The 21,030-nt window shown below is 42.1% G+C and overlaps 1 protein-coding gene across 1 annotated transcript in view; it reads left to right on the top strand.

The window, feature by feature from the left end:
- ZNRF3 (zinc and ring finger 3) overlaps positions 1 to 21,030 on the top strand; it is a 72,596-nt gene that overhangs the window by 33,996 nt on the left and 17,570 nt on the right. The window contains exon 2 of the mRNA XM_042865560.1: positions 9,311 to 9,436. Coding sequence (XP_042721494.1) covers positions 9,311 to 9,436 — 126 coding nt within the window. The remainder of the gene's footprint in view (positions 1 to 9,310; positions 9,437 to 21,030) is intronic.

The raw sequence follows: 21,030 nt of genomic DNA, 5'->3' as shown, positions 1-21,030 counted from the left end.
CTAATATGAAGAATGGAATTCCTTCAACTCTTTTAATGTGTCACGTTCTCCAACCCATTTATCATCTTGATGACCGTTCAGTGGATCTTCTACAACCAAAACTGGACAGACATTCCAGGGTCATCTAGAAAGTGCCAAATAGAGTGGAATGATCACAGTTGTTTATCTGCTGGCCATATACATGCAGAGATGCACCCTCTTTGTCTCTGCTCCAGATGCTGCCTCAGATGTTGTTGATGAGGGTACTGAGTACCTCCTGAGTAGTGACTCCTGAGGAGCTCCAGCTTTGAGTAGCTGCCCCTTCAACTTAAACCATTAGCCACCTTTGAGCTAACTGAAGACTCTGAGCCAATTTAAGTTGTTTCCCACCATCTTTTGGCTCGCCTGTCTAGTCCATACCTTAGCAGCTTATCAACCGGGATGTTTAAGGAGGCCAATGTAAAACAATTTGCTAAAATCGAGGTAGACTGCATACACAGATCTTCAAGTTGATTTATTGTAAAAGGTATTGAGGTTGGTTTATCTTTGGTGAATCCAAGCAGGCTTTTTTACTCGCTGTCTTATCCATCATGTACCTACAAGTACCTTCCATAAGGATCTGTTCCGTAATTTTCTCGGGCACTGACGTAAGACTGACTGCTTTGTAGCTTCTTGTATCTTCCTTTCTGCAGATAAGTGTAGCATTCACACTTTTCCAGTCATTCCCTGGTCTCTGTGATACCTGAAAGGTAATAGAGGATCATGTTGCAGTGCCAGCTAGGCCTATTTGTTTTTTGCTTTGTTACTGCTTTGTGCCGACCCCATTCAGTAGCAGATCTACATGTCGCTCCTACTTGCTGTTAACATACATATTATTCTTAGCATCTTGTGTCATCTGGACTTTGAGATTTGTGTAGGAAAGTCTGCATGTTTGAACAATGTTTTTCTATTTCTGTCTTTGGGAATTTGCCTCCTTTTCCACCTCTGGTTTTCATCTAACTTCTCTATTCCATCCGTTTTCCAGTTTCTGTGCACCCAGGGGAAGCTAGAAAGGAGGCTCACTACCTCTTAGTTTCCAGTTCTTAGTTGACATGTACCTTCTCTGAGGGAACACTTGGAGTAGGATTTGCATTTCCCTGACGATAGACTTCTCATTTGGGTTTGCTTGTTTTCTTTTGCCTTCACTGCAAAACCTCATACATATTATTTCAAAAGCCTGTCTGGTGAAGGAATGTGAACCCATGTGGAGTGAGCTGAGCCCGTGCCAAGCATGCTTCAGGTGGGAAAGCTATGGTATATCAGTATATCTGTTGTTTCAGATCCTAAAGCAGTAGGGAATTCAAGTCTCAGTAGTTCTGCTCAATTATAGAGGTTTATGCAGAGTACTTCTTTGAATTTGCTTTTTTACTGCAGGTATTTGAAATCGCTAGTAATTTTTTTCCCACATATAAAACAATTACTCACTTTTATTGCTGCCTTTCTAGTTTGTCCATGATATTTTTTGTTCAGTGTCTGTTGGAGTTCTGTAGTGGTGAAGAGCAAATATGCAGACTTGTTGTACTGTGGTCTGGATTTCAGTTGGGAAACCAGACAGAGCAGATGTCTAAAGTGAAACAGGTCTGTGACCCAGAAACACCCTGGATCCTCCTTGGGCCTGACTTTTTGTTTATGTATTCTCATTTAGCCTTTCTCTCTGGTGTCCTACGAGCTCTTTAGACTTCAAAGTGAGAAGATTCCTCAGTCTTTGTCATATTCTGGCCCCTAGCCCACAAACCCTTGGCTTCCTCCTGTACAATTCAAAGGAAAATGTCTGCAGCTGAGGTGTTTCAGCTAAGACCTCTCTGGGACTCTGTGAGAAGATGGGATGGGGAGATGCTTACTCACCATTTTTTAAAAGGCAGTGTACTTAGTTTACTACCAGAGGATATGAAACTGATGTATTTTTTTGTTGTTGTTTTAAATGAAGCCTCCAGAATGCCTGTGTTGTAGGAGCTCAGAGAAAGTGCAAGTGCACTTCATATGCTTCTCCTTTGCTGAGCAGGAGGGTGTTACCTGTTCTGCTATCCTGTCCCTATCCTACCCCAGCAGGGATAGTGCAGGGGATGAGGATTTTCTTCTCTCTTGCGTGTGAGAGAATGACAAAAGGAGAGATTTCTAGTAGCTTCTTGTAGCAAGTTTGATACTTGGAACTGGCACTAAAGTTGGCATTTGCAGAGCTCAGCTTTCCAGCTGTCTAAATTGAGCTAACCAAGGAAATAGGATATTTACAAGATAGGAGTCCAGGGTCTTTTAAATGTTAAGCCTTCTCTACTCAGCTCCTTCCTGATCTTCTATTCAAGTAGTCTGTTACTCTCCATATAATCTCTTTAGTTTTAAAGCAGAATGAACAAATGGCTTCCATGGGTAGGTTGAGGTGAGGGTGAACGTGAGCTTTAATAGTCCAGTGACGTTAGTAAAGAATGAGGAAAACTGCAAGGTTGGTTCTCTTTGAAAAGTGCCTCTAACATGTAGCTTTCAGCGTGTATTTCAGGGAGTACTTAAATACAGTCCATACAGACCCTTTAGCAAGGTCTCAGTTTCTCTTTTCCTAGCACACTAATGCACCGTGTATCTCCTGCCCACTGGAGAACCTGATACAGATTGTCTACAGTTGGTGCTAGAGCTGCACTGTGTGTTTTCTTTAAAACAAGCTCCCCACCTTCTTGCATGCTGTCAGTGCAGCCTGTGTCTTAGCTTTAGCTTAGGTGTTGGCTCTGTACCTTAAGTACACGATTTCCAAAGTTGTGCTCCCAGGTTGACATATGATTTGCACCTTGAGCGTAGCACTGATTTTCGTATGAGCACACAAACAACAACGTGCTGTGTCTTTTCAAATACTCTCCTACAGCCTTTAGGTCAGGGGTATGTCCCCAGGGCTGTTCCGTGTTCTTTTGTGGATCAAAGTGGTCTTGGAGTTGTTCCAGCTTCACCTCTACAAAGGTAAATTTCAGTCTTCTCCCAGCGTGCGTCTGTGAGCCATTCTAAACTCGCTCTTTTCACATTTCTGCCCTTTCTTGTCCTGGTAAATTCTCACTTTGAGTAAATTCCCTGTGTATGCTTGGAGGGATGGATGGTAGCTGCCTGGAGGATGGGAGGTGTGTGCTGAAAGTCATGTCGGCCCTCACCCAATCCCTGCAGAAGTGTCATTTCTGATTACTGTTGCAAAACTATGAGAATTCATTAAATGTGAGTGACTAAATGTAATTTTTTAAAAAGGGAAAATACTTTAATTTTGCATCTTGAAGTATACTGCTATGTCAGAAGTGAAAGAGCCTTAAAAGAATATAAATGGTTACCTGGGTGGGAAGCTCCCTGAATGCTAAATTGGAAATGAATGAAGAATATCCTCTGCTTTGTATCTGTTCCTTTGTTGTACGTCAGACGATGAAACACCTGATTTCTATAAGAGAATTAAGCACAGAAGGAGACATTGGGAGATCTATTTGGAAAGGTAGTGCTGGTTCTCAGAAGGTGTGTGACTGCAGACTTTTGAACTGTCCAGGTCACGTTATTCGGTCTTGGTTTGTATTCCTCAGCACCGATGTCTTGGCAGGGCAGGTGTAGAGTTGGGGTCTGTTCATACTGTGGTGTTTTCAGTGGAACTGAAATCATAAAACCCATTTACAGCAACAGCATACTCTGTGTGCAGACTCCTGGCACTGTGTAAGGCATGCACATGCTAGTTTGGTTTTTTGGGGGCATTGTTGGGATCACTGTGGTGTGTGACTGTCCTACCACACCCCAGCCAATAAACATCAGCTGTCATGGTGTACCACGTGGACTTAAAGCCTTGGGTTGCAGTCACTGATGATCTTTGCATGGTGTGAGTGTACCCTTTTTCTTTTGTTGAGGCTCTCTGGAATCCTTACTTGTAGTGTGAACTGGGGGGAGGGGAAGGGAAGCTTCCTTTGCTTTTAGGCCTTAGAGTCTCAGCATGAAATGTAAATGAAATGTAATTGACTGTGATGGGAAGATGGGCAGAATTTTATGCAAAGAAATTCCTGAGTGGAAGTTGATTACTCAGAGTGATGGACTGAAAGGGTAACTGTAAAAATGTGAAACAGAGGAGTTACTGTAGGGTTTGGTGCCTTCAAAGAGAAGAAAGTTGCAGTAGGTAAAATGGGAGTTAGTGAGTTAACGGATTAAGAAGTGCATTCTCTACAGAAACAGACAGAACAGCGCTTCTCTGTTTTGCCTAACATTTTTACAACACTTCAAAAAAAAAAGAGATTTGAAATGGGGAAACCGAGTATCCTCTCCTGGCAGGTGAGCTAGAGACAGAGATTTGAGGAAGGTGATTAGGTTGCCATTGGTAGTTTATCCTTGTATCCTTGAGATCAGGATGAGGTTGATGGAGAATATGGTTTGAGTGGAACTTTAAATAATATGTGTTAAAAAATGAGTAATGTGAGTAGATGAGAGGAGTTGCTGAAACACAGGAGGAACCAGAGGAGGAGGAAACTTATTGTACTGGAGGTTGAGGACAGATCACAATTCCAGGATCTGGTCATGAGAAGATGAGCGAGTAAATTGTACAATCTAACATCAACCTCATCATGCTACTTGATTAAAAATGCTGACTCTGAGTACTTTAATATGGGTTCCCTCAATGTGTTTGTGGTTACACAGGGCTGTGTTGATCTTGCAAGTCTTCAAGATTTGCTGGAGCGAATAGTCTAGGGATAGTTCAGCCACGTGTTTTTAATTGAACAGGACAATGTTTTTGACAATGTCAGTTGTCCTTTCCTGAAAAATGACTGAGGAAGTACTGATGGCATAATGTAATTTGTTTTGTTAATTATTCTGGTGAGATTCCACTGTGATGCAACAGAATGCTCGGGAGTTTGTAGCCTTGTGAGTCCTCTATATTTGCCCACACAGTGCCGGAGGCACCCTATTAGTTTTGCTTACTGCTTATGCTAGATTTTGCATTTGGGTTTGAGGTTTCTTACGTGCACGATTATTTTGCCAATGTGTGGTGGTTTATAGTTTCACTATTCTCCTGTTTCAGTCTTCCATGTAATGTTAGGATGTGCAAGGTTGGAAAAGCTCTGTGCCTGGGTTGGGTTGTACTATGGAGTCTACATAGCTCTCAGTTCTGTTTGTCCATAGACAGCAGTGGCAGTAGCAGCCATCATTGCCATGCTGAAGGAGGGTTCTTTTTTGACAGCTGTTTGTTCTGCCTAGCAAACAAACACAGCTTTCATCTATTTAAGCAGATCATTAGTTCGTGACACAACCTTGCTATAGTCTGAGTAAACTAATGTTCTAAGTGGGTACAGTTAATGGATCTGGACAAGAATTTGAAATTCTCTTCCCCTCAGGGTGAATAAAACTGTTTGGCCCCAGTTCTGTCCTGAGGAGATGAGTTCCTGCTTCATTTTTTCCTCTTTATTGACAAACACTTCTGGGGTTCTGTTTTTTTACACTTTTGCACAAGGGGACTTCAGAAACTTCCTCAGAAACCAAACTCTTTGTACAAGGCTCGAAAAGCAGGGACTGGTGGTGTTCATTAAGGCATTTCAGAATGCAATACAGTGACCAGTAAATGCTGCGTACAAGTCAAATTTGTTAGAAAATCTTGGTACTGAGAGCTGAGCGATACCTCAATCTTAGTGTTTTTTTCTGCAGCCCAGCTTCATACTCTTCATTCAGTTTTAAGTCTTGTGCAACCTTTCAGACAGACTGCTCCTTTAGTTACACATACTGTTGTTGTTTCTAGTTGTTTTTTAATGCATATTCCAAAATTCAGTTTGCGGGCTTCAATCTTAGTGCTTGATACCTTCTGCATGACACGCATACATCAGCTAATGCTAGCTATAATTGTCATCCGTGTTTTGTTTAAGGCTGCTGTAAGCACGTGGGACTCTGCTGAGCCTTCTGAATGCATGCAGTGCCTCAGCCATCTTTGCTGATCTGGTGGGGCGAGAGAACTTCTTCCAAATTTCTTTCTGGTTTTTGGACAACATATGCCTGTTTAAGTATCTCTTCTGGATGGCTGGATAGCCTGTCTTCGTTTTTTCCTTCTGACTGGAAAGCAGGAGGTTTGCAAAGTTATGCTGTCAGAGTGACCAGCCTTCCTGATTTTGGAAGCTGTCAACCAATGTTTTTTCATGCAGCACGGGAAAGAGACCGGCAGTTCTGTCCTGCAGAACCATAGAGACAGTGAATGTGGTGAGTGGTAAACCACAAGGAGATGAGTGCCTCTTTGGAGGTCTCGCTGTTCCTTTAGGGGCGAGCAGGTTGCCCAGAGAGATGGTGGATGCCCCATCCCTGGAGGCACTCACTGAAGGTCAGACTGGATGGGGCTCTGAGCACCAGACGGAGCTGTGAGTGTCTCTTCATTGCAGGAGAGTTGGACTAGATGATCCCTTCCAACTCAAATGATTTTATGACACAAAGCTAGAGTCCATGTCATCCAGGAAGGTGAGCTTCTTCAGCTTCTGCTGGATCATGGCTTCTTGGAGGCGGGATCAAATGGGGCAGTCTCCATTGCAGCATAGCTCTGCTCTTTGTGTATGGAAATAGGGCTTCAGAAGCCAACAGGTTGGTTGTCCTTATTGTGTCTCAGATTGCTCCCTATTTTTTTTTTCTGCCATTCATCATCATTGGTTAGTTCCAGTGTTTGTTTCTTCTGGGCATGCCTCTTGCTGCAGAAGAGTACAAGGAAACAGAACTTGTTCTGAGTAGTTATGCTGTGCTTTTTCCTCAGGCTTCTAACCATAGAATCATAGAATCACAAGGTTGGAAACGACCTGCAAGATCATCTAGTCCAACCACCCTCCCATTGAGCACCATGTAGCTAACCTGAGTGCTTTAAACATTAGATTGCTGATGTCTGCTTCAGTTACTCTGCCTTGACCTTCCCCCTCCCAAACTGCATTTTTAATATTTATATCATGGTTGAAAAACTTCTTCCTTTTCTTCTATTTAATAATGAAATCTACAATTATAAAGAATTGGTGGCTGTGACATCTCGGAAGTAAAGCTGTGTGTGAAGGTGAAATGCACAAGGCAGGGTACCTGAGCAATTGGCTGGCACTGCAAATTCCTGGCTATTGAGAAAGCCCTCAGAGGACTCCTGCTCTGTACTGCACGTATTTTCCTGTCTTTGGAATTATGCACAATCTGCTGCTTTTTGCCTCTAGAAAAGAAGCCTGTTCTCAGGAGTTTGGGGTGTTCTTAATGGAGAAGAGATGTCATACAGTATTGTCATTCTAGCTTTTAAAAGGGAAGGAAGCCCAGGCTTTGCAAGAGATGGAGATGAGGCTCTTTTAACCTCCTTGGACTTGTCCTGGCTTTCAGGGGTGTAACTGTAGAGTGCATTTCGTGTCTACAATCTGAAGGTCTGCTGATAGCTTGGAAGCTGTTATGGAAAGAGTGTTCTAGAGAAAAGGGACAGCATAAGGAATATTAAGTTCTTGTCCTTCCTCCAAGATGATTTCTGGACTAAAGTGGATGGAGACAGTATTTTTGTATGGCCAAGAAAGAAAGGCCAATTGTTGTAATCTCATGGCAGAATGTGGAAAGATGTGGAGCTGTCCTGGAGGAGGTTTGTAACACTATAATGTTTCACCCTGGCACTCAGGGGGAAAAAAAAAGGACAAAGGGTGAAAGCTGTCGTGTAATCATCAAGACTGCTTTGAGGTGATTGAGTTACAGCATAAAGTGTTCCTCCTTTGCTGTCAGTTTGCTGTTTGTCTGCTCTGTAACAGTAACCCACTTAAAATTGGTGCGGCCCTTTTTGAAGTTATTTTAAACCCCCAGCAATGTATACAGACACCGTAACCTTGGAGAAAAGCACCTCTGAGGAGTGCTTTTGCTTCTGCCCTTTCAGACGCATGGAAAGTGCCAAAGTGCATTTCAAGGATGTTAAACTAGGAACCTCGGGGTTAGGGTTAGGTTCTGGGTTATGGTTTCAGAGCGTGACTGATAGGAGCAGTTCTGTTTCATTAGACTTTAATATAGATGAACGTTTTCTGTTGACTTTAAAGATTCCCACGGGCTCCTTTTGGAGCCTGGTTATGTTGGAATGTGTGCCCTGGTAATTTTGGAGGGAGTTCTTCCACTACCTCATTCTTTTCTTGCTTTTTGTCAGCACAGAGCAATTGCTCCATCAGGTCCTGACTTCAAGGTTCCTGTCTCAAACTCTAAACAGAATGAGTTGAACTCATCTGTGTGAGAGGGCAGACAGCTCATAGCAACTCAGAACAAAAAACAGAGCTGGGAGTTAGATGGAGGATTCTGCTCTCTCTGCCTAGTATTGCTGAGACTTGTTTTTTTCTCTGAATACAGATGCACTGGTGATGAATCCTGAAAAATGGGTGGTAGGAAAACCTCCGCATTGTGCTACCATTGTGTTTCCCCTATTTCATAGTAATTACTTGAGTTATTCACAAAGTCAGGGCTCCACAAGCTGATCTTGCATTGAGTCACTTGCAAGATGAGAGATGCACGTGGAAAGGGCAAGCTGGTGAAACAGAAGAGATGGCAGAATAAGGGGAACATGTGAAATAGCATGGGAAGTTTGTTCCATAGCCTAGCTCATGCACAAAATTATGCCAGTAAAGCACATCAAAGTTAGAACAGATAAAGTAAATTTACAGTATTGGTGCATAGTGAGCTCCTGGTCATAATAGAACTAGAAGAGCTACTTAGAGTTGAGGGGAGGAGGAAGAGAGTGTCTAAAGTATTTCTTGTTTCATACACCAGACAACATAAATGCCAAGAAGGAGACTGAATTTCATCACTTCATGATGCCTCTCTCATGGTTGAGGAGAAGATAGTGACTATTCCAAAATAGTTAGGAAGCGTCTCATCTAATTTTGAATTGCAATAGATGTGTTCGAAAGGGTGACAGTTGGTTTTGTGCAAATATTAAAGCAAGTAAGTTAATGCATTTCAAACATCAGCTCTGAATCTGGCTTGTAAAGCTTTTATGAGTGGTTCTGCAAAACAGCTTTTTTTTTTTTTTTTGTCAGTTTGCAAGGAAAAGCTGAAGTGGAACCTTCAAGTATTTTATATCTTAGATGAGGACTTACAATTACTTCTAATTATAGGCATTAAATGATTTTTCGTAAGTAAGGTGACAATGACCTTACATGACATTCCAAGATTTTGAACTGATAGCATGCTTCAGAAACATGGAATTCTTCATAATTGCAGCCTTGTATTTCGGTCTTTCTGGTGTACTTCAATAAACATTTGTTATAAACTAAGGAATTCAAAAGCAATCTGCATGTTCTCTGATTTACACTGTTTTTCTGATGGTTTCTTACTGATTCTGTTTCAGATGCATCCACTCGGACTGTGTAATAGCAATGATGAGGAAGACCTGTATGAATATGGCTGGGTAGGAGTGGTGAAGCTGGAACAGCCTGAGCTGGAACCAAAGCCATGCCTCACTGTTTTAGGAAAGGTAAGGGGCTCTGTGGGCTGTATGGATTGAATAGTTTGGGGTAAACGCTGCTTTTAACTGTTCCTTGGAAGTTTCTTTCTGAGAAAAATCAACATGGAATAAAATGAGACCTCTTGTAGTGCATGAAGTATTTCCATTTTGCCTGTTTTTTGCACTTGGTGCCTCAGGGAAAGAATGTCCCCTCTCAGTTAGGGGGTGGTGATGGCAAAATGAGCACATGGCCCATTCTGTGCTGCGTAGGAGTCTAATGAAGCCCTGCGAAAGCTCACAGTAGTGGTAATTGAGTAGAAGCAGAGTAAATGGCCAGAGTGGTGGTGGCTCAATCAAATAAAGCTTATTATCAAATTATTATTATTATCAGAAGTAGTTAAAGTGAAAGCATCTTACTGTTCTTAAGCACAGTTTTCTCAGAAGGCATACTAATTCACTTTTTTTCTGGGAAGGAGAATCCTGAACCCTTCAGGAGACTGATTGCTGTAATTGAGGATAGGTATTGCTGCTAACGAGTGGATCTTAATATCTCTATCAGAGAAATGCAAATTTTTATCTCTGTAGTCTCCCTTTGGAATCCTTGGGCCTCCAGAGTCTAAATTCCTTGAAAATCATTGCCCTTTGTTTTATGGTAGTAGAAGAGGTTATTGTGAGTGTTTGTGTGGTAAAATGCATGCATATATGAAAGAGCAAATGATAAATCTATGTTGAGTAGCAAAAGAAAAACTGATGTATGTAAGATCCCCTGGGAAGCTTGGAGTACTGTGAAGTAGAATATGGAGAATACTTGAAAGCTGTCTGCAGTGCTAAATTCCATGGCACGCAAATCTGCTACAAAGATACTTTTCCTATTGTTGATTTTCTTTAATTGTGGTGGTTGTTAGTGAGACCCTGGCCTGTGTTTCTTAGTGGCTTTGCCTGACTTTATCCATCTGCTAAATGGGATTGGTAAATGTACAGAATTTAATGTGTCCATTTCCGTACAGATTTTTGAATTGTTCATCCTTCTTTGTCAGATGTGTGTGTTGTAATGAAAGCACAAGAGGTTTTTGTTTTTTTTTTTTAAGGGGGGGAAATCATCTTCTGCTAGAGTGCCTGTGAAAACTGGGCTTTGATGGGGGAAGAGGTGTGTGTGGCAGCCGTGATTTAGCGCTGCCTTTGATCACAGTGCAGCCCTGTTTGAGGCAATGCTGCGTGCAGGCGAAGCAAAGGCCTGGGTTTTACTGATCTCATGAGCTCCTGAATAGGGCTGGGAGGGGAGTGACAGAGGAAGAAGAAAGCATTGGAAATGAAAAGGAAACCCCGTGAACCCAGCAAGCATTATTGGCTGGATTTGCCTACCAGGGAGCCGCTCAGTTTCTGCCAGGCTAATTCTGCTCCAAGTCCCTCTCCCCCACCCCAACACCACCTCCCCCTCTCTTTCCTTCTTTTAGACTTTTTGTTTTTCAGGCATGGCTGTAGTCACTGGTTCTCAGGCTGGGAACCCACTGAGCCTGTTGCCATGGTCACTGGGAAGCTCTTCGTGCCATGTGCTTCAAAGGGAACCTTTCCCCTCCTAGAATTCCTGTCTTCTCTGCAGACAGCACAATGGGACTCCTTCCCCTCTGCCTGCCTTGCACAATGCTCCAGCAGTGTAGCTTTACTGCAGAGGAAGGGAAAAGCATTGTTGCTTGCAAATTACCTGTTGTGTGTTTGCATCCACTGTGCTGGGGTGACGCTACCTGTCACCTGTAGGCTGATCTGCAGTCCTCTTGTCTCCCCCTCCCCGTTACTTTTGGGTCAAGGCCACATTGGATGAGGCCCTGGGCAACCTGGTCTACTATTAAATGGGGAGGTTGGTGGCCCTGCATGTGGCAGGGGGGTTGGAGATTGATGATCCTTGAGGTCTCTTCCAACCCGGGCCATTCTGTGAAGATGCTGTAATACAACTTAGCAGTGCCACTGGTTCTTTATTTCAGTACAGTGTAGACACTCAGAAAATAGTGTAGACTTGCTTAAAAGTAGCACTTCATCCCTCCTCTGCAGGCTTGAAGGTCCCCAGGGAGGGATTTTGTTTCTTATTTCTCTTCCAGGGCCTTCTGAAGGGTCTCCTCTATATTAATAGGATATGTGTAATTGAGGATGTGCATCTGAGTAGAAGCTAACAAAGAGAGGATGTCTCCACTACTACAGCTTCCTGTTTTCTTCGGATCAAAGGAACCTGTAATAGAAGGAAATTCCTAACAGTTCCCCCAGTGTCCATTCACTTCTTATCTCTGTTTTAAGAGGTTGTTTACAAATACGTTGACACAATCAGCAGAATTTTGTTTTGCCACATCATGGTTATGAATGCACTCCTTAGGCTGGGGACAAAATCCTCATGAGTTCAGTAACACTCATGAGTCATGAGTGTTCAGCCATCTAATTGTGACTCCTAACCTTTTTTTTGTCCAATAGTTTAAATTTATAGATTCTTGGATGGTAATCAAATGTGAAATCATAGGGCTGTGTTGGTCAGTTTCTGAATAGAGAGTGATCTAAGGCTTGAGGAGCTGCAGCAAGTGGGCCTGTGGGGAGTTTTGTTCTCACTTTGTGAATGTGCGTAAATTAATTGCCTGGCTTCTATTTAACTTGTGCAATACTGCTATCCAAGAATACTGTAAATCTGACTGTGAGCTCGAGCACATCCACACTAACTATGGGAGCGTGCATGCTTGTCTTGTTGAAATGCAGCCCTGTTTAGTTCCCTGTCCTAACAGTGATGTTCCTTGGTGAAGCTTTTGGTATAAGCCTTGGAGGAAAAAGGGGAGACTCTGCAATGCATTTGCAAGTTGTATTTTTATGGGAGTCAGAAATGCTCTAATGGGTGCTGATTAAATCAACATACCTGGATGAGCAAGTAATCAGCTGATACATGTCCTTCCTTATGACCTGTCAAAATGCCTCTAAATAAGTGTCCTTCTGAAAACAGACCTTTTGCAGCAGTAATGGTTAGTTGCAGAAAACCAAGCCTGAGAAGTGCAGTCAGTTTGATTTCCATCCTGCTTTTCTGTTGTGTGAACTGTGACTTGAGCGAATCTTAACTGAATGGGAGTCCCTTCTCAGGTAGGGTGGGTGGTGCTCTAAGTGCATAGAGTAACTCTATCACATATACTTTATAAATAGCTTTCCTTGCTAAGTTACTTTCTCCTACAAATCCATTTCCAAAAAAAAGAAGGTTCAAAATGTTTTTAGTTCTCATGTAGAAAGAACCTTGAATTGTATCATGCTCATTTCTAAAGTATGAGCAGCATCTTCGCTTTCTTTAGAAGGTGGATTTGCAGCAAATGAAAATGAAGGCAAATTAAGTGAAATAACTTGTACCTTGATATTCATAGTCTACATTAAGCCTACAGTTGTATGTGTAAGTTAGAAGTACAGGGATTACGTAAGCTTACCTTTTGTTTCTATGTAATATTAACAGCTCTTATTTTATCAAACTAGGATATCCAAGTTTGGGTAACTTATATAAATGGATTCAACTAAATTGCAGAAATGTATGTAGAATAAGATCTGAAATTATGATACGTGCTTGTAGATATTGATACAAGTTTCCCAGCCTTTGCTTGTTCAGATATTTTTAACTGGTCACAGTCATTAGCTCCAGAGATGTCATGCTGCCCATGGTGGTCCCTGTGTGTCTGCAGTAGAAGATACTGTCACTACAGGAGAACTTGCATCCTTGGAAGCAGCTGACCCCATGGTAGCTGTTCCATGATGTGGGGACCATTGCTGCCTCTGTTTCTTCTCTGCCAATCTATCTTAATCTATAAAGTCTCAGAATGTAAGGTAAAGTTTTGATCTGAGAAGCGACCAGCAGAATGGGTGACCTTTAAGCCTTTATTTCAATTTGTTTGCTTGTCTGTGTGGCTACATGAAGGCTTGTATTAGCAGGGTGGGATCCAGTGGGGGTAGGAAGCAGATGTGCTTTCTTATGGCAGTGCTGGTCTGACTGCACGTCAATTTACAGATTAAGGAAAGTTGTTCCTCAGTAGAAACTTAGTCTTAGTTATTTTGAGCTCCCATTGACGTCCAGTGACAGTTCTGAGTATCTACAGAGACCAGCCATAGACATGAGCACAGTGAGGGGTGGATGTACATTTCAGCTGTGGCAACAGCAGTGTGGAAGGCAGCCATGCTCCAGACAGCCATGCAGATATTTACAAGTGAGACATGCAGGCTCATGTTCATTGCTGGTGAAAGCACACAGCTAATGGTGGTGACTGTGTTGAAAATGCAGTAGCTTTGTAGCTGAGAATTTGCTTTATCAACTAGTTTTATTGTACTATTTTTGTTTGTTGTAGTTTTCGTGGAGATAAATAGGAGGCATTACTTTTGCAGCAACCTGCTTAGGATACTCAGGACACCTGAAAAGTTAGTATCCATTTTAAACAACCACAAAACATTTTCTGTAATTGTATTTGAAGTGATGCTGTTATTTGTGCAAGTAATTTTGGTGTTATTCGTCTTCTGACATTCTTCTTTCTCCTCCAGTGCTGGCAGTGTGATGAGGTCTCACCAGCATCTAGGCATAAAGATCTCTGACATTCTAACAAAACTGTATAGATAAGGTCAGAAGAGAGGGTAATATCTTTATTCAGGAAGACTTGGAATCTTCATCATGACATCAGGTAGAGAAGTGATCGTCTCAGTCTTCCCAATAGGGACAAATGTTTATTTTTGAATAAGAAAAAAAATCACTTTAAAGCAGAACAAGTTGGACAAAAGCTCAGGGCATTTCTGTTACTCTCTCCTTGCCTTGCTTTCCATCCTCCACAGCCCACGTTCTTAACACCGAGCCTATTTTAACAGACTAAAAAAGGAATTTGAATTGGAAAGAAAAAGGAAAAAATATTGCATGTAGGCGTGTTTGGCAGCAGAGAGCGTGGAGAAACGTGTAGGAGCAAAAATGGGGACTTTGCTTGAAGCAGCAGTCTCATCACTACAACTGAAGTCTTGAGTTCACAAGTTTCTCATGTTCCTCCTCTTTAAACTGTCTCTTCTGTGCTTAGTTTGAGCCTTTAATTTCAGCAGTGGTTTTAAGAAAGAAGGGAAAAAATTGAGAATGGGTAGAACTGTCAAGTGAGACAGTGAAGCTTTTGAGACAGTGGAAAGGTTTGTGTTGTGTATGGATCATATGGTGAAAGATGTAGAGGGAAAGAGAAGAGTTGGGCCAAAGCCAGAGGGGCTCACACCTAGCAGTGGGTGAACAAGGGCTGGGATGGGTCATGCAGTTATGAAGTACATCTGTCAGCCTTTGGTTCTAGGGGGTGGCTGTTTCCATTAGCCAGCAATCTGTTATTGCATTATTTTACTAGCTTCCTTTTCATGTTCACTGTGCATTGTTATGAAAAGCAACAGCTATTCATGAGGAAAGGCTCTCTGTGATGCTTTCCCCCTTTGGGCACTCCTTAGGTCTGCTGTTGTTGGATTGATTACTTCACATAAGTGTCCACTTTTAGAGTTGAGTCCTCAGCAGTCCTCATCACCACCCTTGCTCCTCTCCAACCAACTGAAACACAGCTGCTTTTATCTTCAGCTAAAGAAGCAGCTGTTGTTGCACAACGTGTTACTGGAGTCTTTGCTCAGTCAGAACTCCCAATGAAATTAATGGAAATTCAGGCTGAGTAAGAGCTGAAAGTCTAAGGAACAGCATAAAAATAATGATAACATGTAAATATTTTAAGTCTCTCAAGTACTTGGACCCTCATGATTCTACACTCTTTGTGAGCCTCTCTAATGTAGACTTTGTGCTAATTTATATGCAGAATCTACCTATGGAATGATAAGTAACATGCAGTTGCACATGCACTGGAAGAACTACAAAAATAGAGCTTGAAGCAGGAAAGCAAATGATCATTCAGGTGCAGCTATGTTGGAGCAGAGATAAGCACAAAAGGCTGGCAAGCAGAATGGATAAATGGGTCAGAAAGGGAAGAAAATAGGGAGCAGGCATGGAGGCAGGGGATGGAATTCTGTAGGACTTCATAGATGAGTGACGTGCCTAATTTCAGTGCATGAGAGGCAGGAGGCTTTGTAAGAAATTGGAGAACTGGGGAATGTAACTGGAGCTGCATGAGAGGGACTCCGACATTCAGAGTAAAAGATGGACAGATGTAATAAGCAGTGGTAATAAAGAAATTGCATATATAAAGAGGGGATGTTTTGCAGAAGTTTTTATAAGATTGAAAGAGAGGAAAGAGAAAAGGTTGATATAAGAAAACATGCTTCACATCCTGTTTCTCTGTGATAACTTTCCAGAAAGTTATTTCTCTGCTCTGAACGTGTCTCCATGATTGCCAGGTAGATAATATATAGAGGTGGCTGTTTGACATGACAATTTGATGTTTATACCAAGTTCAGGGAATCAACTCCTTACAGGTCAAGTATCAATTCATGCTGCACACTCAAAAACATTAAGTTTGAAAAGGGCTTTTTGGTCAGTGTAGGGAGCACTGAAGCCACTTGCAGTTCTGGTGGGTTATTTCTTGGAGATCAGAATTGGGTGCATTTGTGAAATGAGTTCTTCAGGCAAGTAGGCATATATTATCAACTTCTGCTTGGCTATTGCCTTAGATGTGCTCACAGTGGCTATGAAACTGACTAAATCTATTAAAAACATCAAAAGCTTGTATATATTCTACTGCATTTATGTCTCAGTTGTGGCCTACCAGTGTTGTAATTGGTAAGCCCAGACAATGCATCACAGACATTCAGTTTTTCAAAGTACTCTAATGACTTGGTTGGCTTTGGATAGGAAGAAAGGACAGACCATAGCCAGAGGATCCAAGTAGCAAACATTTTAAGGGAGGAGGAAGTGGAGCTGTTTTCCTATGGGCATGGAATGCATAGACTCTTGAGTCCGTGAATGGTGTCGAAACTCCCAGAGGGTCTGGACCCTTCAGCTGACTGTAAGGGACTAATGAGCCTGCCTGGCTGTTTATGGGCTGTGGTTAACCTCTTGCAAGTTAGGATTTCCTGTCGCCAGCAATGGGCTGTGACCGCCAGCACCACAGTGTTAATGATGAGGTAGGGGCTGATGAATGGCTGGACTCCAGACAGCAGCCTTCACTGGCAAAGAATCAAGTGGCCAGAGGGAGAAAAACACTGATGTCTACAAGAGAAATAATGCAAACTCCAGAACCTATAATTCCCATGTTTAAAAAAAGAAAGGGAGAAAGAAACTGGGGACAAATTCAAACCGAGTGAAGCTTTTATCTCTGCATTTTGAATAGAAGATTGTTTTTCAGCAAAACTGGCTGCAAAAGCCAGGCCAGTTAAAACAATATGCAGGCTGCTTGCCTCCAAGTAACCAGAAATTGTTGGCTTGGAGTAGGCTGCTCTGAGGAGCCAACCTGCTGGGAGACGTTATCCAAGCAACGGCCTGAATGTAATTCCTCCCGCTGTGGAATGGCTCTTTGGCAAATGAAGACCCTAATTAAAGATGGAAGGGTTTCTATTTTGTTTTTCTTTAATCCTTACCCTGAGGCCTCAGCAATACAGCCATGTCGCTGCTTGTGTGGAGAGAAGTTTCCAGTTTCCCTTTGTAATAAGAATCCTCTACCTTCTTTATTCTTTTTTTTTTCTTTTTTTTTAAAGAAGTAACAAACTAACAACAAGGGCCCACCACAGTATGGGACCTTGAAATGAATCTAATTCTAAACCAGGAACCGCTATCAGAAGGACAGTCCATGTCTCCTTTTCTTAGCCAACCCATGAAAAGTTGCTGCATCAATTGGAGTACTGGGGGGGGCCATTCATCCTCTACTACTGAGCTTATTACTCAGGCTGATTCTTTCTGAGGAAGAAGGCACAAGTTTGAGGATCTCACTGAGGCACCAGCATTATTCTACTGGACACCAAGGGAGTTTTACAAGCCTTTGTTCTTTCAGGGACAGAAGTCCTGTACTGGGAGCTGCCTGCCTATTCTGTACTGATGGATGCAGATTCTCTTCCCTGACAAAGGTGACAGAAGCTCCAGGGGAGTATGCTGCAGCATTTTGACTCTAATAGATGTAGAAGTGAAAATACTTTCGCTGCTTGACAGCTCACCTTGGCTTCTGTGAGATCTGTCTGACCATACTTGCACAGACTACATGCAGCTATGTAATAACACAAACTGCTTCTCTCTCTGTTGAGACTTGGACCTACTGTTTTACCACCTCACATGATGATTGTGTTATCTCTGAAATATCCTTGTTTAAGGTAGAGCTCAGCCTATGGATGAAGGCCAGCTGCTTGAGGTTGAGGCCAAACAAGACAGGATGACACTAAGCAGAAGACACTGATTTTTCCATTGCTATTATTCTTACTTTTGAAAATAGATGCATAACCCAAATTGACCTTCATCACTCATAGTCTTTTGCACTTAGGCTTGCTTTCATTTCTTTACAGTACTTCTGGTGAGCTGTAGTCATATTCTACCTTGTCTTGCTTTCCTGCTAGAGGATAGCAATATGATGGTACTGATAGGCACAAAGCTCTTGAGCTTTTCAAATTCTGGTTGCTGTAGATGTGTCAGCATATCTTTGATAGGCTACTGCAAATGCCTCAGGCCTGTTCTCTACTCTTGACAGAATTTGACCTGAGCTGAATCTGTTTTGAAGTTTCAGCTCTTCCCTAAAATACAGAAATACTTACTAAAGCTGTGGGTCAGGAATCACAACTCCAGGTCGTTACATTGAGAAGAACTTTCCACCATAAGCTCTAAAGCATGTTGCTCAGAAAGATTGAATTTCCTTATTGAATTGTCTGAGAGCAGGTGGAATTCCTGCAGGAATTAAGAATTTCAAAAACTCTGTGATAAGGAAAAAAAAGAAACTTCTGAATTTGAGACGTAATACTCAGTTTTTCTGTATGCATTCTGACTTCTAATTTTAAATTGGTGTTCTATTAGAGCACGTTTCAGCCTCTGTGATTAGGAAGAGATCAAATGAAATAGGCAGACAGTTAAGAAATAAATAGAACAAGGGAAGTAGCCTAGAAGCTGTAGAGGTGAACGAGATAACGAGTGTTTTGGTTCCTAGACAGCAGTGAATAGAAGTCATTCATTTATCATTTTTGTGCCCATGACCTTGTTGTGTTCAAGTGACATTCAAGTCGCTTGGATGTGACCTGACTGGGAGCTGCACTCGCTCCAAGTGTGAGATCTGACAGTTTATATCCACATGGCTGTAGTTGTGCAAGTACTCTGATCTTCAAAAACGTGGCATGGTGCACAAGAACCATAACTCAGCCCTCAGAATGTTAGCTTTGAGTTAGAGATCTGTGCAGATGCTGGGCATATGAAGGCAAGTTTGGGAAACAGAAAGCTGGTGTGATTGCACAAACATTTGTCTAATATCTTCAAAATTTACGTGAGCTGATCTTGGTAAATTTGGATTATTTGGTGGTGGTATAACCTGGCATTCAGAAAAACTTCTTAAGAAGTGGAGTTCTTAAAGGAATGGCTGTATTACGAAATCTAACTTGATATCAGAGAAACCGTTCTATGGTGCTATGATTCTCTGATTTACTGAATTATTTTAGTTTTAGTTTGCTCTATCTTTGCATTGTAGATAACTAGAAAAAGTTATATTACTACAGTTATATTATTATTACAGTATTATTACAGTTTCAAAAATGGGCACATCTTGTGACTATTATATTTTGGAGGTTTTTTGTCTGTAAGAATGCTCATGCCCTGAAGGGTTATAAAATGTAACAAGATTTCTGAATGACCATTCATTTCTTGGTTAGTTGTCATGAATGCTTCTTGCTGGGCCACTGTTACATAGTTCAAGACCAATGCTCTCTTCCTGTGCTCACCCTTCTTTCTGCAGCTGACCTCTCCTCGTAGCAAGGAGAGTTGGCCTGCACTTGGACTGTAGCAGCAGAAGGCAGGATTTGGGGAACGGAGTCCCTTAAATGCAGTGTATCACAACCAGTAGGCTTGGCTGTATTCAGCATTAAATGAATGCCCTGTTCATGTTTTTTTTCTCCACTCTGTCTAGACTATGAACTAATGGCAGTAGCTCTCCCTAACCCCGGATTGGAGAGGCTCTTGTGGTTTTTTTTCTTCTTAGTTTTAACTGAGAGCTACTTAGTGCTGAGTGGTATGGGTCTATGGATCACACTGGAAGCATAGAATGGTTGGGGATGTAAGATACCCCCAAAGGCCGTCTGTTCCCAATGCCTGCAGTGCACAGGGACACCCACAGCTCCAGCAGTGCTCACAGCCCCATTTCCTGAGCGTGGCTGTGTGCAGGGATGGGGCAGCACCAGCTCTCTGGGCACCCTGTGCCAAATGTGATTGTATAGCATGTGGGTGTATGTCTTCTTTTCAGACCTGAAGTACATAATGTTTTTTAATAGCGATAGTATTTTTAAATATAGATTTATAGTTTTGCACTTTCAGTATTGCTTCTTTGATAAAGCAACTGTCATAATGCCATATATTGCAGTATCTGCAGATACTTGTATTATAAAGGCCATCTCAAAGTGCCAGAGCTGCTAAATTGAGAATTACTGACAGGAAGAAATTTTATGTTGGTGCAATCCTTTGATGCTTTACTGTCTTGTTCTGATAGTGTTTGCTTTTGTAGACAGAAATCTAAAAGCTCCTTTTTCTTTATCTGAAAACAAGGTTTGAAATGCATCCTGCTCGTGCTTTGCTGAACTCAGTGTTTCTGGAAATACTGGGGAATTGTACATTAACAGGGCTGAGGCATCAGTTGGTTAATCTGTAACTTCTCTTCCTTTTCTCCTTTCAGCAGCCTGGCTTTCTAACTGTGGTTGTGGCTCAAGGGGCAAGGTGCTTTTGATGAATGTCAGCACCTGATAGCAGCGTAGGAGGGGGATAGGAGGGACGGCCTGCATTGTACAGATACAGCTAACATTCTCTGTTGCTCTGAGAGGAAAAAGATTTGGGAGTTTGTAATTAAAAAGTATACTTGACTCAATGCTGTGGGGTTTGTGCAAGATTGGCAGTGATAAGCAGAGCACAGCAGTCTGTTATGGCAGAACATCTTTCTTTGCTTGTGGCTGATGTTCCATGCTTCTCAAGTAAAATGGGTTTTATTACCATTTTCTTTAAGTGATACCATTCCTGTTGTTGAAAATCAAATGTTATGTCTTTGTTCTCAAATCTCTGCTTTTTCAGTATGCTTATAGCTGCTATCTGCACAATGGGGCATGCAGTTCATGCTCCCTGCTGAGTTTACGATAGAGTTCTTCGAGCTGCAAGATGAAACCCGCATCTCTTGCAGTCGAAGTTGCTGAAATCCATGACCACTCCAGAGGAATAAATCACGACACTGGACCTTCTCATCAAAAATCATGTTCCTTGGAGACATGGCACAGGCAAATGGATTGCTGCTGAGTGTTGATTACATGTTACCAATACGCTGTGCGAGAAGCTGGCTGACTTCTTCAGAGGACCAAAGACAGCTGGTGATAGAATCGGCTACAAAAGGATTCAATCTCATGCAGCTTGTGTAATCCCACTCTTTTGGCAGATTAATGACCACTGAGTCCACAATGTGGAGAGTTCTGACGTGGAATATTGGGTTGATGGGCTGGGTTAAAGCAGAAGATATGCCTGAAGT

The sequence above is a fragment of the Lagopus leucura genome, unplaced genomic scaffold, assembly GCF_019238085.1.
Source record: "Lagopus leucura isolate 7727_CA_CO unplaced genomic scaffold, USGS_WTPT01 Super-Scaffold_806, whole genome shotgun sequence".
Classification (NCBI taxonomy): domain Eukaryota; kingdom Metazoa; phylum Chordata; class Aves; order Galliformes; family Phasianidae; genus Lagopus; species Lagopus leucura.
Note: the sequence above shows the minus strand (reverse complement) of the source record. Positions and strands in the feature narration are given on the sequence as shown.